General features: G+C 37.0%; 1 protein-coding gene across 11 annotated transcripts in view; it reads right to left on the reverse strand.

The window, feature by feature from the left end:
- Positions 1–769: 769 nt before the first annotated feature.
- Positions 770–18,811, reverse strand: part of LOC118275745 (hypoxia-inducible factor 1-alpha) — a 104,523-nt gene continuing 86,481 nt past the window's right edge. For 3 of the 11 annotated variants that reach the window (XM_050695371.1, XM_050695364.1, XM_050695367.1), the window contains exons 11-12: positions 9,780–9,937; positions 770–3,285 (exon numbers count right to left, since the gene is read on the reverse strand). In XM_050695371.1, coding sequence (XP_050551328.1) covers positions 2,683–3,285; positions 9,780–9,937 — 761 coding nt within the window. In that variant the 3' untranslated portion in view covers positions 770–2,682. Of the gene's footprint in view, positions 3,286–8,543; positions 9,938–10,020; positions 10,328–10,411; positions 10,621–10,747; positions 11,011–18,811 lie in introns of those variants that run through there. The other 8 variants (XM_050695372.1, XM_050695369.1, XM_050695363.1 and 5 more) reach the window with 5 other exon arrangements.

Raw genomic sequence — 18,811 nt, forward strand, 5'->3', positions numbered from 1 at the left:
AAGTCAACGCCATCTGTGATTTATAATGTGTACTCCGAAAGACGATACGTTCGCTATTTTTCGTGATTAATACATAGATGTCGCTACTTGCGTTGTGGTTTCATTATGGTACATGTACTATTAATTTAATTGTAGACTTATATTTTGTTCTGCCTGTGTAGTCTTGAAAGAAGTTAAATTAGATATTGAGTAACAATAATATCTCCATTATGTCTTATTCCTCCTATTTTTCAAACTTATGACAGGAAAAATTTATCCATTAATAAGAAATTAATTTAGTTTTAGAATACGACTTCGTCAATCGAAATAGCATTTCATGTCTGTCTCAATTCAAGCCTTTGTCCCATGGACTAATGAGACTATTTTATAATACCATAGCCTCACAGAAAACCGACATGAAACAACACTTACGTTGGGTTAGTGAGTTTACTGGAGGCCCAATTCCCCCTTTTGTAATCATCCCAATCCTTGTGATTGCTTATCATCAGGTGACCCGCCTTATACCATAAAAAAGAAATTAAAATGCTATAAATTTTTAATTTATTTTCATAATATAGGTATAACAGCATATTTTCCTTTGAGTAGACTCACATTATTTGAATTAATGATCGAGATTTTAGGTTTTTGTTGTCAACTACCTACTATATGGACATACGTACCAACCTAAAGTTATTAATTTTCCTCAAGTAAGGTATCAACCAAACAACATTACAGGAATACCTAGGCATTATATTGCATTTTCCCTGAGATAAGAATTAAAACAAATATATGCAATGACAGAAATTTATTCTCTAAATATATAAAACAATTTGATTTATATTTACAATTTAATTGTATTAATTAATAAATTGGTGTGAATTTCTGAGATGATTTGGGACGTATACATTTGTGAAAAAAACAGCTAAAGGACTAGTAAACATTTTACAAAGTCCTATGGCACATTGATGGAAAGAAGATAATATATTTTTATAGAGAAAAAAACACAAGAGAAATGTGCAAAAACAATGAAAGTTGGCAGTAGTCACTTATATCAGAATACACTTAAAATAGACGAACTAAAGTTATAATTACTGAAACAAACGCTTCAAAAATGGTAATATTGGGTGAACAATGTCTGTAAAACATTACTTAAACTCTACTTTATATACTTTATTTTTAGAAAACCTAGTTTCTTTTTATTATCGTCTTATAAATCAAATTGATCAATGATATTACCGATCTAATAACAATCCCGTCCTAAATTATAATTTAATAACTAAAATATTTGTGTAAATAATAAACTATCGAGATTTAAAATTATAAGAAAAAAATAATAATTGCATTAATTCATTTAACTTTTACTGTTTACTGATTGTACTTAACATGTACGGCATTTTAATGCAAACGTTTCGATTGTGAGAAACGCTTAAAATAAAGAGTTTTTTCTACCTTACATTAGGTAAATAACTTGTTTATAACTGTCTAAAAAAATCTACCAAATCTCGCTCTATTTTCTACCAAAAAAAAAACCACAAAATTCTGTCTGTCTTAACAAGCCTATTAATTTTAACCTTCTAGTTCAAAATTAATATTGTAAAACAGTTTTCTTTCAATGTTTGGAATAAAAAATAGAGCGAGACTGTTTTTTTTTTATTTATTTTAAATGTCATAAAACAAACACATAAAATTATTCGAGTGTGCGTGGACCTTAAGGCACGTTTCGAAAATCGTCGTCAGTAATCGGCGTGTCCCAATTATGTGACAAAAGGCAGTGGATAGCGAATAAATAAATTAAAAACATCTGTTGAATGCATAAAAACAAAGTTATGAATGCTTAATCCTAAATGAGTATACGGTTTGATCATAAAATATAAATTAAAAGACTTATATAGAATTTTCGCTTAATGCTATGTTTTATATAATCTTTGAGAAATGTTCAATGTTTTTTTAATATAAATGATATCTTTGCCGATTGTGAAAATATACTTGTGTATGTACTAAAATATATCGAATACCGTAATCCAATTTTCTTTTATTGATACATAATATTACTTATTTATATCTAAACGTGCGAAACTAAACAAGACAGAAATAAATTAGTGAAAATTTAATATAAACATATTTGTAATAAAATTTTGTTACATTTTGTATATCAAAATTCTTAACAATTTCTTTGTAAATACGATTAACACGTACATCACATCACACATTTAATTCTGTCTCGTTTTTCAACGCCACATATAATTATGTATATAGTACTAATTATATAAACTATGATACAGCCAAACGCACGTTCAACAAATATCTCTACACATACAAAATACATATAATTCATTAAAATGACGTACACAATATATAATAATCTGTTAATCTAAGTCACATCGTTGCACACCCAGGATCCCACGCATACAGAATAAAATTACTTTTCTAGTCTGAATTATGTATGAAAACGTTTTGCATCGCGCTGTGTCGGTACAATGAAATATCGTGGAATCCCTTTGGCTTATATTGTGTCTCACCCTTTGACCCTGCATACATACGAGTGATTTCAGAAAGAATAAACATCAACTAACAATTTCTATTGGAATGTTTGTGTCAAAAACTGAATTCTAAAATGTGTACTACGTATTCCAGTATTCAATCAATACACAACTGTTCCAAGGGAAATGGAAATCACTCCGGAGCCTCCGATTTTGTTTAAGACTAAACTAGTTTGACGTCGTCTAGTGCTGTGAGGAGGTCGCTAGCTCCCTGTATGATGTCGGTCTCGCTCCAGAAGTCGTTGGTCGTCAGCGGTACGTTGTTGTCCAGCATGATTTCTGGTGCTTGTAGGGGGAAGTTGGGGCTGTGCTGCATCTTGTTGTTGAGGTAGGGGTCGCAGCCCTGCATCACGCCAACTGGAGACACCATTCTACTCCCTGGACTGTACTGTTGGAACTTACCTACGGGGGACATGGACTGAGGAGTGTACGGGCTCATCACGCGCTCCCTCTGAGCTGGGCTCATTGCCGGGCTGTGCGTGTAACTATTGGGGCTCGACGGCAGGGAATACATGGGGCTTACATTAAGACTCAGTGGGGACATGGGACTGCTAATATTTGATCGGATTACGGAGCTGATGATTGGGGCGTTGTTGCGCATCATTTGTTTATGTTGCATGTCTTGTAATAGGTTTATTACGGGGATTGGGATGTTATTCATGTTTTGTTGTTTGTTCTGTGGGATTGGTTGCCTAGCCATTTGGTAGTTGGGGCGCCTTTGGGTCTGTTGTGGGCGTTGCTGTTGTTGTTGTTGTTGCTGCATATCCTGGAAACATATGGAGAAATATATTAGTAAACAGAATAATTTCTAAATGAATAAACTGTGATAATTAGCGAGTGTTCAATCAAACGCCCGATTACAAAAGAAAAGCTAAAAACAAAAAATAAAAAATGGTTCATCACAAAAAGGTGCTCGTTGTTCAGTAAGAAAAGGACAAAGTAATACAGCTTTAACCTTGACAGTGAAACATCTCAGCCTTAACGAATGCTTTACTTCGTACGAATTTACATAATGTTGAGCTGAGAGTGAGATTTGGACAAACGTACATTGTTATGCAAACATTACTGTGGCAAACAAGCGGAGTAATTTGTTTTCTGACCACGTGACTCGGTTTGTAGGTGGACCTAGAGATGTAGTAGACTTGGCTCTATAATTTATGAGCATAGAATTGAGCTAATGTCTGTATCTTGTTGTGTGAATAATTGACGGAATGAGAGTGCTTATACGCAATTTTGGGCTCTATAAAAATAAATTGAAAGGTATCAAATGACAGAAAAGATCTAAATAATCGTTGATGTCTAGATTGTGACTCTACTGGAACGTTTGCATCCGAATTTCTGTTTAGAAAATGATAGGAAACGTTCGATTTGTTCATTGAAATACTAGCCATGTTCATTACTATTCCATGTTCTATTGACTCGTATCTTTTCCTACAATAACAATCTATACCTTTGTCAAGTTTCATCTAAATCCGTTCATCAGTTTTAGAGTAATAAACGATAAAGTATTCTTCCATATTTTTTCATACTGTATTGCTCAGTCGATTTTAAGCCCCACACACTTAACGTCAGTCTAATTTAAAAGTAGTTTAATATAATTTGACATGGCCAAGTTTGTGGTGCACTGCGGTCGAAGTGCCGTCGACTATTGATCGATAAATAATAATAAGTAACCTACTGACATAGAATGGTAGTATATGATTTTAATATTGTTCAATGCGGGCTTCTGATTGGCTGACGGTGGCTATTGTTTATTGTTATATAGTATCTTGTTATGACTTTGTATCATTATTAAATAGGTACTATTATGATCAGAATCTAGTATGAAACTAGGGTTCAATTCCCAGATCAGTGATTTGCGATTCGTAAATCCTTATTAGAAGGACGAAGTTTGACATTCAAGTATATTGTTTGTCCCTAATTTCACCCTACAATATAATGTTCCCCAGTCTATATCAACTACTATTAAAAAGAGACGTAAAATCGTACCTACTTAAGGTTTAGTAACAAACCTAGGTACAAGACGAATCCTAAAAACATTAGCTAATCTTTGCTTAAACCTGTCTACCACCGGGATTTCATTTCAGTACCTAAAACTAATATTAATTTTCTTTATCTTTCAAATTTCCTTTTTTATTTCACGCTCAAAATATAATAGGCCTTATATTTACAAAAATACTATTCTGTCTATTATATAACCTTTTACAACACCTAGACCAGCTAACAGTTTACTACCGACTCACATAATATTAGATGTCTTGAAGATACCAAAGTTTGCGTGTTATTTCTACTAATACCTATTAGTTATATGCTTCGTACTAAAATACTGTTCTCATAAAAATCTTCTATTAGATTTTATTTCACATTTTAGTGCAAATTTTAGCACCAAACATTGAACAGCCGTGCTAACAACTTTTATAGTAAAATCTTTTTATATGTGTGTGAAAAATGGCATAAAGAGGAATTTTGTTTTAGTATTATTCTACATATCTTTACACCTATCTTCCATAGCGTCTAAAAAGTGATTCCAGAAATAATGGAATCCTAAATACTTCGATCCTTAATCTTTTACTTAATTTTCTTTCTTTAATGTTGAACCTAATGTGCTAATGTCTATGTACCTAGACCTACACATGAATGCAATAAATGATTTGAGTATGAGTAAGAGTTCACATATAAATTATATAGGTACCTACCTACCAATGCACCAATATATTGAATTATGCTCATTACTTGAGTTTTCAATGCTGTTCTCTCTCATTTACGAAAACTATAACTCAAACTAGCTAGCTACAACTACCAAAACCTTTTATATTCCCAAATATACCAAGCTCCTGCATTTGTTACTTCATCAAAATGCATTTTAGAAGTCCTTGAAACCAGTTTAAACGAATGAATCAAGTAGCATCATTTATATCAATCAAGACATGAGAAAACACGTGGGTAAATACGAGATTAATTCTCAGTAACAGTAATTTTAGTATCCGGAACATTGTCGTACTGATTGAGTATCATTTGAACCAATCTTACTATCTACCCATCCCTTTACAAGGGATCCATACTAAATAGTTTCTTACTATAAGATAATTTATAACCATATGAGAACTGAGCTAGCTTGTAATAGCCGTATATCATATTTTTTATCATCACGCCCTTTTATCTCCGAATGGTTAGACAACCATGCCATTGTACAATGTACATCCACTTTTCACCATTTGTGTTATAGGTCACATATTATAAAGGGTGAGCCTATTGCCATATACTGCACAATCCCAGACTCTATGCTACTACTGAGAAATTTGTCATAAAACCGAAAAAAGCCAAGTATTGCTTTGCCCTAATACTTTTGATTCGTCCTTAAGGCGGGTCCAGACATGTATCATTTGCCCGATCCGATCACCGTATCCGATCACCGTATCCGTATCTGCGTTTGTATCAAGCCCCGTATCAAGTTTTGGACGCCTCCGATTTGCTCCGTATCCGTATCTTCACAATAGTCATGATCGCGTATCAGTTTCTGCTCTCGATCAAACATGTCGTTGCAGTTGGTTGAAGTGTACGAGAATTTAGCAATTTCATGTGCCTGTTTTATTGTCATTCACAATATTCTAACTTCAAAACCAAAACAGAGACGATGGTGGCAAACGGAATTATTTAGAAACAGATACAGACTTGGAGGAAGAGCTTTGATGAGAGACCTAAGACTTCAACACACAAGTGACGCGTCCAGACTGACCCACGTCCGTATCTGTATCACCTTTGATGATCGGACAAAAACCGACATGACATGGGACGGGCCGTATCATAACAGCGTATCGAGATCGCGTATCATGATACGCGTATCATTCCCCGTCCACATATGCGATCATGATACGCGTCGACGATACGGATACGGTGATCGGATCGGGCAAATGATACATGTCTGGACCCGCCTTTATGCGTCAGTCAGTCACTTACGTAAATTATGTAACTAGTTATCTGCACTAAACTTTGACCATAACGTAAGTAGCATCGTAACTAGCATGCAGATTGCAGGCCTAGAGATACTCCTTATCGCAGAATTAATCTATGACGCCATTGTCCAAAGTCCCTACTCTGAGGAAAGTTTCAAAAAGAATTGGAGAAAAGAAATATATCGAGACAAGGGCTCAAGTCAAGCCGTTTTATAGTTCCACCCTATCTCCGGACGGCCATAATGCTCGAAGGGCGAGCTTAGAAGGGATTTTTCTTTTACTTATTGCCCTTAAGACTTCCACAAACAATTTCGTCTCAACGCTAAAAAGTTGGTAACGATTTTAGTGAAAGTTATACGCATTTGGTATTAAATTCCCGAAAGTCTGCAGGGAAATGAGGGCTTTATTAATAATTCCGCTGGTGTGATATTTGGGTAACTATGTTTTTGGCAGTGATTTATAGTGGGATGAAAATTATTAACTTTAGAAGTGAGTTAGAACTATGTATCACGGATTCTATAAGTTCTCTTTATGTATATTATGTTTATGTATTACAGTAAGGGTAACGTTCACGTTGCGTCATTTGACGAGTGCATGCATCCTACACAAACAATAGGCAGCCTACAAACGACAAATGCTTGCATCTTGCTTATGCACGCACCTTACCATATAACTGTGCAGATTTAAATAGAGCAAACAGTCGAACTGTATAGGTATAATTGATTTGAATATAGAATAGAAAAAAAGGGCACAGTTAAATCGTAAGGGGTATATCGTGCATTAGAAACAATGAAAACTGTCCAGGAAGCGACCACGTTTTAAATCCGCGTTTTGTTTTTGCGGTTGCATGTTTTCGTCAAATGACGCAACGTGCCCATTAGTCCTTAGATATTCTGTCCCTATTCATAATAATTACATTCAGAAACTAACTAAGTATTTGGTTACAACAAGCTGAATACGCGATAACCTCGTGTTTTCCATACTTTGTCACACTCACACAATTATAGGCGTGCGTAGTTTTCTTTTTTAAATGTTAATTTACGCAGATAGTATTCATTGTTATCTATCGTGTTACAAAATTGCTAATGTAGGTTTTTGAAGAGGAATTTGTATTTCTCGTAAATGTGAAGCAAGGAAAATAGAATCTTTATAACATAACATTGTATCTCTTAGTTTCCACAAGGGTATGTTTGTTTGTCCGTCAATCACGCTGAAGCTACTGAACAGATTTTGATGAAATTTGGTATACAGAGAGGGCATGACCTGATTTGCGCAGGCAGAAGCTAATGGTTTAATAAGGTTTCAATCAACCCTCATTCCTTGTCATTCTGTGCTTTAAGCCAAAGGAATTAAGTTAGATAATGAAGGGAGATTATCTCAAATCCTTGAGTTAACTTTGGATCTCAAAAAACTTTGAGGTCTCTCGACTTTTTTGAGGGGGGTAAATCATCCTATGACTTATCCTGCCTTAGTCGAGGCGAGAGGGATTGTCAAACTCTTACTAACTAAAAACCACCCCATTCCTACGCCTGCTTTTCGAACCGGAGCCTCGGTAAACCCTATATGTACTTATTTTTAAAATTTACTTCAATATTGATACTTTTCTCATTTATAGAACAAAACTAGAATAGGTTAAATAAACTCTAAAGGTTTGTTTAATTTCTAGTTTTATACTTATAATATCAAAACTACCAAGCAAAAGTTACAGAATTATTCCTAAATCAACATTAAAATGTTATTCGACATCGAAAATTTCGTTGAAAACGTTCCACGTGGTCAGAATACTTGGAAAATGGCTGCAAATAACATTTGTTTGCATTTTTCCGTAGCACGAATAATTTAAATAATAAGATTGCTTTTTCCATACTGTTTGTTCAAGGAATATCTTGATGTTTGCGTCATGTATGGTTTGTAAATTTAAATCCATATTTTTTACACATCCAACCTTTTCATCATTATAATTTTCAAGCGAATGTTTGGGTTATTTTTATTATATTTGTCAATGTTTCACAGTCGGTTAAAGCTGATCAAGGATTGCAAGGAAAGGTAAAGGTAATAAAAAATCAACGAGCACCATTTTAACCAGAACTATTTTTTGTCTCTTTTATTTTCTCATATTTTCTTGTCAACTTCACTATATTTTACATCTCACCAGAAAAATAAACAACTCTCTAGTTACATTCCTTCCATACACACTATAAATATATTAAAATAACAATGATTACTCATATTTATGTTTACGTCTTTTCAATTTCGATAAATATATACAGCGATGACAATTGCCAAGCATTATATTAATCTAAAAGTTCGAGTATCTCATAATTGCTTATATTTAGTTCATCGTTGAAGACTCGTCCATATAAATACATGCTCACTGTAAATGTAAAGGCATCCAAATGTTCCATAGACGAACGTAAACTGTAATAGAACTCTAGTCTTTGTTCAAATTGTACTTTGTATCATTTGGCAGTGAAATGTGACACATACTGCCGGGAGCACACGCTACAACAAACTCTCAACAAAATACATAACCTTCGGAACAATACTACAACATCACTAAACCTATATCGATGTGAAGTAAGATTACTCGACTAACGTAACTTACAGTAACGAATAAATAGCGATAACCTCTGAGTACTGGGTTAATATTAAAACTATTAATATTGACTGGGTTCCAGCTACGAACATAAGACTGAGTGCGCGGCGGGCCTCTCGCGGTAACTAAGTAACCTAGGAACGATACCGATACTTCACATAACCAACACGATATGCACGTTCAACTTATCCACTAAACTCAACAAACGATTGCTTCAAATATACACCATTAAACTAAATCGTAGGTTCGCTAAACCTATCTAAAACTAATTCTGATACGCCTCGAGGCGCAAGCACGAGATTGCAAGACCGTGGAAGATTAACTAAGCTAACCAGCCCTAGCCCTAAGTCCCCTCGACTGGCCGTCTCACGTTATAGCCCTGCCTCGGCAGACGTTAATCTGGCTCGTGCCGACGCTTATTGTCTCGTAGGACTCCCGCCACTTACAATGCGACTTTCAGTCAGATACTGGTACATGTATACGGTAATATCACAAGTATCGACGGCACTGTATTTAACATTAATTCGTATTAAACCGACCAGACAGTTCTGTGAGATAGCACTGGTATACAGGCAAATAGTTTGAACACTGGACGCGCGTTATCACAGTTTATTTAGAGTCGTGGAGGCGATCGCCTCAGGCTTTTGCTTTTTGTCGCGGCCGGCACTGCACCATGCAGATGTAGCCGGCGTCGACGTCGCAGCCGCTCACCAGGAGGTTCATGAGGACGCTGGACGACTGTGCCGGCGTCGTCGACTGAACCGGTGACGGGCTGCGCTTTATACGCTTTGCGCACGGCTCCTGTTCTTGCTTCATTACTCTCTTGACCCCCGTATCCCATGATGACACACTCCTAATTGGCAGTAATCCTGTTGAAGGTAATACTTGTATTATAAACACCGCAGATATTAGAAAACAATATAATTTTCCATGAGCAACGCCGTAATAATACCTTGGTCAGAGTAAATATTGGTTATGAGATCTTGTGGTGGTGGTCCCGTGGTGGTGGCCGTTAATAGGCGTTGCAGCGCGGGGGCCGGGGAGGTGGTCTGCATCTCTGTGGGTTGTGGCCTTGCCATGCTTACATTGTCAGGCAAGGCACCCCACATCACTGCTGGTTCCAAGACCGGCAGCTCATCGCTGGCCGGGATGAAGGGAGAATTTCCATCATCAATGTCATTATCAGACCTGTTGCTGTCAAATGCATCAAGTGACAGCTCTGTTAACAACGAGGACTGTTCGCAAGACGAATCGTTTTCCTGAAAACATTAATATTATGAGAATCCAATAAAAGTAAAAATGAATAAAATAATATTAAAACACTTAATGAAATGTTGACCTACCTGTGGCTCGGGAGAAGACAACAATAATGAATCTGGCGTTAAAGAGTCTACCGGCGACGCGTTAGCCAAATCATCCCCCAGTAGGCTGCAGTAGTTATCGTTCAGAATGAACTCGTCGAACATGTCGAAGGGACTGTTCTCTAGAGGTATACAAGCATCGCCAGCAGTGGGTGCCAAGTGTGTCAGATCTTCCGGCTCGTCTTTAAGCACTGTAAACAACTCGAATGTTATTATCACATCAACAGCAAATGTATAGCAAAGCAATCCTGTCACATGACAGGCAACTAATATAGCAACAACGGATACCTAAGCTTTGGAAGTTCTTATGCCACTCACTTGTAAGTCCCTCGTCTTGGGAGAACATGAGATAGCCTTTGTTCATTTCTTTCTTTCGCGGAGCGAATATGAGCTCTGTGACAGGTATAGGACGCTTCTCCTCCGGATTTATGATGGCGACTATTGCGCCGTTTGGTGTGTGCTCAGATTGGTTCAAAGCCGACACGGGCGCGGGTACAGGCGCCGCTGGGGCCAGCAAGGGCTTCAAGTCCGCGTACTGCACTTGGTGTGCGGCGAACACGTCATCTTTGCACTCGATGCCACTGTGAAAACAAGGATCATGATAACACAATGTTGGCCCCACAGGCCACGACGGCCACAGTGGGTATAGAGTGACATGGTCTACAGTCAACACGTATGAACATAAATGAGATGTACGTCATACAAGTGCCTTGGTATAATGGACTATAAAGTAAACTGCACGGTCATTAGTCAAGAGAGAATCAAACATTCCAATAGTAATCGGTTTTGAATACGTATGAAGTCGCGGGAAGTGTGAATAGTGAAGTACATAAGTACACTAGTTAGAACATCTTGGCGTCGCGGTGTAAGATATACAATAGCTTGTAATCAGTCAACAATATTCAAGGTTGACGTAGGTCTACACTACATGTGAGCTCGATGTCACACATTATGCTACAGATGGATAAACACTAATTTGTTTCACGTCTAGACTAGTCTCTGCCAATGGTAGTTGATGCAAGCCACATGATTCAGAACCACAAACAAGGAAAGTGTCAAAAGGATAAAGTTAACATTAGCTTAATAGCTAAAATTGTTAGCGCTTGGGGAAATAATAAAATTAGAAGACACAATTGTACTGTTACTGGGTATATTAATTTAATAGTAAGTTGGAATGGACACGAGAATAGAAATGCTGATGTAATAAAAGTGAAAAAAGGAAATATGAAAAACGATGCACTATTATCCGTACCTGAGGTAATTAGGATTGTTCAAACAATTAACATGTCTATGTTGAAGACGTTGGAACAAACGACGAAGATATTTTTATAACACAACAAGCTGTACACGAACAGAGAGGAGAGTCATCAATCAACGCGTGCGCACTGTCCCACAGCTGACTCCCGTTTGACCATACTGTAGCGATACCTGATAACGAGATCCCACCAAAACATTGTATGTACTGACGAACAAGAATAGATTATCTACATGTTACGTCTCTAAACAACAATATCTAATAGACGAGGAATTGATATAATTAAAGACTAGCTTTTGTGCGTTGTTCTAATTCAACCTAATTCGATTCTCTTCAGTAAAGTCTTTTTATGTTCGTTTGGTTTGATTACGAGCATTATAAAAGTAATTATTTTAATCATAGAATTTACAAACTGTAGTAAATCAAGGTTACATAATAATAATAGGAACTATACAACATTTTTTCTTTTCGTTACACCAAAAATTTAATTTTTAGGGACGTCAAATTTTCTTTTTAACAGCCCACAAGAAAGTAATAATGTTCATAAAAAGTCTTGCTTTTAAAGTCTTAAAGAGAAAATTCCCTTTTTTATTGGCAGTGAGAGCAAAGCTAAAATTATATTAACTTCCAACTGTCTAGCAGTATTGCGAAAAGTTATGGGTTGGGACAAAAGTGCGCGAAATGGGCCGGGGAAATATACCCGAGACTCCTATTTGGCGACCTTTTCTGCACAGATAGATCTTCATGGGTCTTTATTAAAGCGATAACAAGAACATATTAGGATTAATTAATGAACATCCCCCGATCAGATAACCTAAACATTGGCCCTGCGGAACATATTTGCGTCAATGATATCAAAATCAACACTGATACTGATACGCAAATACTTAGGCGATAAAATGTTGTTGACAATAGTTACGGTTCAAGTTTTCATTGACACTATAAATAAAGTCTGCGATGGAAAATTACACATACCTACAAATAATGAGCACTAATTAGTGTTAGGCAGAGCTAAGTAGTCAGTAGTAACAACTATAAAGCATCAGGTAGTAGAAATCTTCCAGCTTTTATGGATGAACCGATTTCAAATTAAAAGTTGTTTATTTTTTCGTTACGCAACTTTTTAGTCATCAGTTTCAGTTTATCTCGGCTCATCCACTAACCAAACAGTTATGTCTAGTATAATAACGTCACGTTCCATTATCAAATTGCGTCTGAAACACTGAATCCAGACATAACGTAGGCTAGACAGAAAGTGCTAGGGGAATGTTTTTATTTGGTCCTTGCATTTACGCAATGTTTTCGAAAGTGAATTTTGTGGGAGTGAGATGGCGGACTGGCAATGTTTTGGGATGGAAAGAGATGTAATGATGGTAGTAACTGCGGCCTTGCAAACGACCTTGCTCCTCGCTCCCCCGATCAGACCCCTTGTTTTCTCCAGACCGGCCATTCACCAGGAGTGCGAGAAGGGATGTTGCGCGCGCACCAGAGCCACGAGGTATGCCTATCGATTGAAGGCTTCAGATTCAGATCCTCCGTCTTATAGCAATCAGACACCGCCGAAATATCACCTATTTTATGTGTCTACGTTACAACAGCAGACAGATTTAATGTCGATGAGACTATCCTAAAACTTTACGTAACGCGTAACATTTTCTTCTAACTTTAGTTTATTTTCTTTATTGGGTTGATTTACTTTTTACGAAACATGTCACGTTCCCAAAATTGTGCTTGCTTTCTACTAAACAGAAGACAATTGAACAATCATAATAAATGTCACAGACTCACAGTGTTTTGGTTGAATTTACAATCGAACGGAAAACTCGCTCAATTTTATTGAAGTTAAATGAATCGTTCGATAAATTACATTGAACATTAAATGAAGCTCCTTGGAGGTCTTTGGAGCAACATTGTATTGTAATAAAAGTCGTATAAATACGACTGTAAAATAGAATTCATTACTATCTTTAAGAAAGCGCCAATTTTTGTGGACGATGTTTTTATAGAAACAGTAATCTATTAGATAACGAGATAAGAATTCTTTGCCTAATGCACTAAAATAAACCAAGATTAAGAAAAGAGATTACAGTAACAACGTTTCGTAACTGAAAAATTTGGATATAAAGAAATAGAGAACAGCTGTTCGCTAACCTTGACCGTGATACCGTTCAATGGGCAACGCAATTCAACAATTACATGTTCCACGGTCGAGGTCGACTCGTGACGCCTAACACATCAGCCTCATTGGACATCAATTGTCTTAAATACGTTACTCTGTTACAATACTTTGTAAACATACCCAAGACACTGGAAAATTATAAGTTGCAATTTTAAAAGGAAGACTGATTTTCCTGTTTTGATCGTTTAGTCATTTTGCGGACGGTGAAGTCTGAATCTTACGTGCCAGACATGGTAGACGCAAAATTGATAAATATTTGGTGATTAGTTGCGACAAAGATGGCGATAAGATAAAAATTCTCAAATTAAATTAATAATCTAAGTCAGACCAACTTTCTAAGGCACGCTATGGAAATTTTGAACGATAAATTGATAAAGTGCACTCTATCGAGTCACTTCGTTGTGAAGGGTCATACAATTACCATAGCTCCATGTTTTCTGAGCCGGCAGCGAACAATGTGTACTAAACTGCAAGTCACCAACAGGGTGGCCACTTGTTTGTTAAATCAACAGAGAAATACAAACAGAATTCCAAGCGACTATTAAAGCTGGCGGAGGTCCACATCCACAATGAGGAGATTGCAGCTACCGGTTGTGATTCAACAATGCAAGTTATCAATTTTGTAATACATAGATCTCGGTCGTTTAAATTAAATCAAGTTGGAGAATCAGCATATCGGGCTGGCAATCGAGTAGAAGTGCGGCGCGGGAGTCAAGGCCGGCTCGGTGGCGCGCTTATGTAACCGAGCTGACGGCTGCGGGGGACGGGTACCGCTAAAATTAGCGGGTCTCACACAAACAACACACTGACAAGGCGCATCAGCGCAAACGCACTCGCCACTCGCTCCGAGAATGCATTCACATAAAAATATTAAAACACACGAAAACGACCAAGCTTCACTTACTTTAGTAAACAAATAAACACAATATGCAAGAACCTCGTGCGTTTCCTAAAATCGATATGCCAACACAGCATGAAGATAGGTATCAATATTATGTAAGTAGAATGTTTAGTGAGAACTGAATGCAAGAATATAGACATCGTCATTGTTGTTAATGGAAAAGTTTCGCTTCAAATTCAATCGATCGAAGACTACGATATTACTTATTTATCGAATTGTCACAGCTTTAAACCACAATCGTTTCAATCAGCGTAAATATTTCTGCTATTAAAATCGTCTATGTTTTGATTATATCACGATTATAGTAAACAGGCACTAGTATGAGAACACATCCACTATTTATGCACTATTCACAGTCACTAAATATCGCACTGTTCCTTACCATGATGCGATAGGCGTATCGATGTGTTGTTAAACAAGTTTGTCTATGTTGAGAGACGCCGGCGTGTTACAGAATATACAGCGAACAGCTGATCGGGAGCGCGAGTTCGTCGGGGGCGGTAGGGTGGTCGCGTAGGGTGTACGTTTGCGTCGAAGTCTGTAGCACGAATGATACGCGCGGCGGCGGCGGCGGCGCACTCGTGACGCGGCCCACCTAAACACATACATTACAACGTCGCGCGATACCAACTGATGATAAATTTTTGAGGATAGCCGGTACGCATTCGACAGCCACGCGACTTATAATCGAGTTCACGAACCACCGGTGTTTCTAGTGGCGCCGATCACGAACAGGTTAATGCGATATCACCTTACTAACGAGTGATACCCACATGGCCGGGATGTTTAGAGCTCTGATAACTGATATCCCATTCATAAAACTGCTGATAAGAAGTGCAAAAATTACCGGCATAACAACAAGACACATGGGCCTTCTGCAGCTGAGATTTTAGAAACTATTAAGAATAATATTTCTTAAGTCCACTCAGTTATGAACGATGCCCTAGTTACGAAATCTAATTGGAATTGAACCTTAGAAGTTGTTGATCGATTTCGAATTATTATTATTGTAATAAGTTGTGAAGCACTTATTTTAAGAACAATGGCTCCCGGACAGGCCAATGAACGCGACACATTTAAACCCGGTTTGTTTCCTGTTCGAATATAAGTAACATTTTGAGTGCATTAGTCCTATTGCACTATTCATTATCGGTTTAATTACACAATCTTATTACCTTATCTTTATGCAATGAGAGTTTCAGAAAACATGCATTGCGGTTACCGAGACCTATTTAAGTTTGTTTCATTTTGCAGTAGTAAAAAAAGTGTTATGATATATCGATTTAGCACGTTACACGTGTTCATGTTTACCATGGTTTTCGGAATCAAATAAACAGTTTATACGGATTTAAAGGTGATGAAGTTAGGTATATCTCCCAAAATATTTGCAGCGTTTAATAAACACCTTTTTAACGAAAACAGCATGGCATAATTTTCTCCGGACTTAAGTAATGAAAGCATTCCTCGACTACACAATGGGACTATATGAATTCATGAGGCTTTTAGCTATTTCTTTTCCATACGAATCTACATTTTGGAACCAGTACCTAGCTTCACTGATGAACTGACTAACATTTCATAAGTGCCTATTTAATGTATGGACTAATGGAACTAAAAGTTATACTGTGATTTAGAGAAAAATGTGAAACTATAAAATTAAGAAATTAATTCCCAAAACAGAGAACACATGATGAAATGAAGAACAAAACAGAAATTTCTCGCCAACCAGAAGAAGAAAATGCGAACAATAGTCATTATATCAGTACACATGAAACACTTGCCTCAATCAAGGTATTTGTTGATAAAATGAATAGGTTCACTTTGCCAATCCATCAACCAGCAGACGCAGACACGATACACGATACGTTTGGACGATGAAGCCGCGTTGTTCCACAATTTAGCCGCGTAATTCAACACCGAGCTCTAATGGACCCTGACGATGCCAGATACGGGGCCCCAGCTACTAACGTCCGAACTATGATATTGTAATTTATTGCACTGTAAAATCGTATTTTATGGAGGATTTAACACTTTATGATATTGGTTTAAATGTCTTCATTGCCAATTTGTTGGTCCAATTGATTTGTGGTATTATTATCTGAATGTGACTGGTGACTACAGTAGGAGTTGCAATTGTGAACTGTTCACTATGGGACTGCTCACGGTTGTGTCGTGTGAATTTCAATGGCAGAGCGTGCGCAGTTCTAACTTCAATGTTTTACAACTAGTCGCAATCGTCTGATGTAATATTCTGAAATTATTTTGAGAATAAGTAATTGACAATTATCATATGAAAACCATAATAAAATATTTGAGTAGATTTGAAATATAATTAAGTTCAATGGCATATTTTGATTACGCTATTGGATTCTCGTTTACCTCAGCAACATCTATTAATAAAACAGATGAATAAGAACCAGTAGTTTTCCTGATACTTAGCACGTACTGTTAAAATACTAGTTTTACTATATCTATGTATGGATTCGTCACATGTTTTGCGAATTTTAGTGCCTACGTGATGCACGAAACGTTTTCATATCGATCCTGTGGCTCTCACTTTTTTTGGAGTGACTAGTGAACTTCCGAGAGCTCGTGTTACGTGACAGAATGCTATCCTGTCCCGCTTTGAGAGTCCCAGTTTTTACCAAAGTTTACTTAAACAAGATTAAATAACCGCAGGCGTGTTTGGCGAGTGACAGCGTGGCAAACAAGTTTTAAAGTATTAATTGGAGAAGTATTATGGCTGACAATTATGGCGGTTAGCATATTGTATTCAAGATGGCGATGCTAATTGGCTTACGAGTTGCAACTTAGCTGTGTTTCGTGAAATTTGCGCTGCGTTTCGCGAGCTGCAAGCTATTGTGCAATTAGGGGCAAAGGAGACCGCTTGTTGGCCGTCGACCCGGCCCCACCCCCCAACACCGGCTTGTTCTGACGGGCTACGTGACTCGGACGTCATTGCACACAGCTTGCATCATCGTCTTCACGAAACATAACTGTCATCGATGATTATACACTGCCAGATTAGTACAATGTTTTTAAAATAAGTACAGTTTAATTGCAACATTAACAGGAAAATATAACATAGTTTGTTATGCAAACGTATGAGGAATCTACAAGCGTTGCATTAATAATAGTACTTATAAAAATATAAACAACGATTAAGTAATCACAAACGCTTCGAAGCATATAATTGTGCCTACCGTTTATAAGTGCACATCCATACAAATTGTAGTCATCACGATACAAATACATCATGGTACAGAAAAAATAAAAACAACATTAAATAATGAAGATATCGTCTGTCAAACATATGAGAGAGATGTTTCTGGAGTGAACAACGGTGCACTCCCATTTCGGCTGTCAATCATGAATTTTAAAACGGTACAGAATGAGAGCAGTGAAGGTATGCACGCTGTACATTACAGAGCTGGTGACAAAACAGAAATAAATTCTAAAACATTGTCCATACATTACATCCCTAATATCTAATCTACACGAAGCCAGCAGGAAGTTTCGATATCAACTTTCTAGGAAAAACAACCCCAGAATATTCCAAAACCGATATTTGTTTAAATAAATCAAAAAATGACAAACATAAAGAAAGAAATGTATTCATAAGATGAGATTTATGAAGGTTTCGTGATAGAACGGAAAGGAGTTTGGTAGATAATAAAATAAAACGATTCGCCAGATTCAGCTGATCGAGATTCTTTGGGGGCTCATGAAAATACTGCGGTGAAATAACAAACGAAGCGTCTGGACCAGAAGACAGTGATTCACGATCGTAAAAACTGTTAAATGTATAGAGGACTTGATCTAGTCTGTGTTAAAGCGATAAGAACGTTGTTACAAAAATATATTGGAGAACTTGATTTAATGTTCTTACAAGCAAAGTATCTATAATTAAATCAGAGATCTTTTTATGGTAAACGCCTCGTAAACGAGGAGACAGATCACTTGATGGCAAGTAATCGCCGCCGCCCATGGACACCCGAAACACCACAAGCGTTACAAATACGTTGGTGACCTTTTGGGGGTTAGAAA

This window comes from Spodoptera frugiperda, chromosome 8 (assembly GCF_023101765.2).
Source record: "Spodoptera frugiperda isolate SF20-4 chromosome 8, AGI-APGP_CSIRO_Sfru_2.0, whole genome shotgun sequence".
Taxonomy (NCBI): Eukaryota; Metazoa; Arthropoda; class Insecta; order Lepidoptera; family Noctuidae; genus Spodoptera; species Spodoptera frugiperda.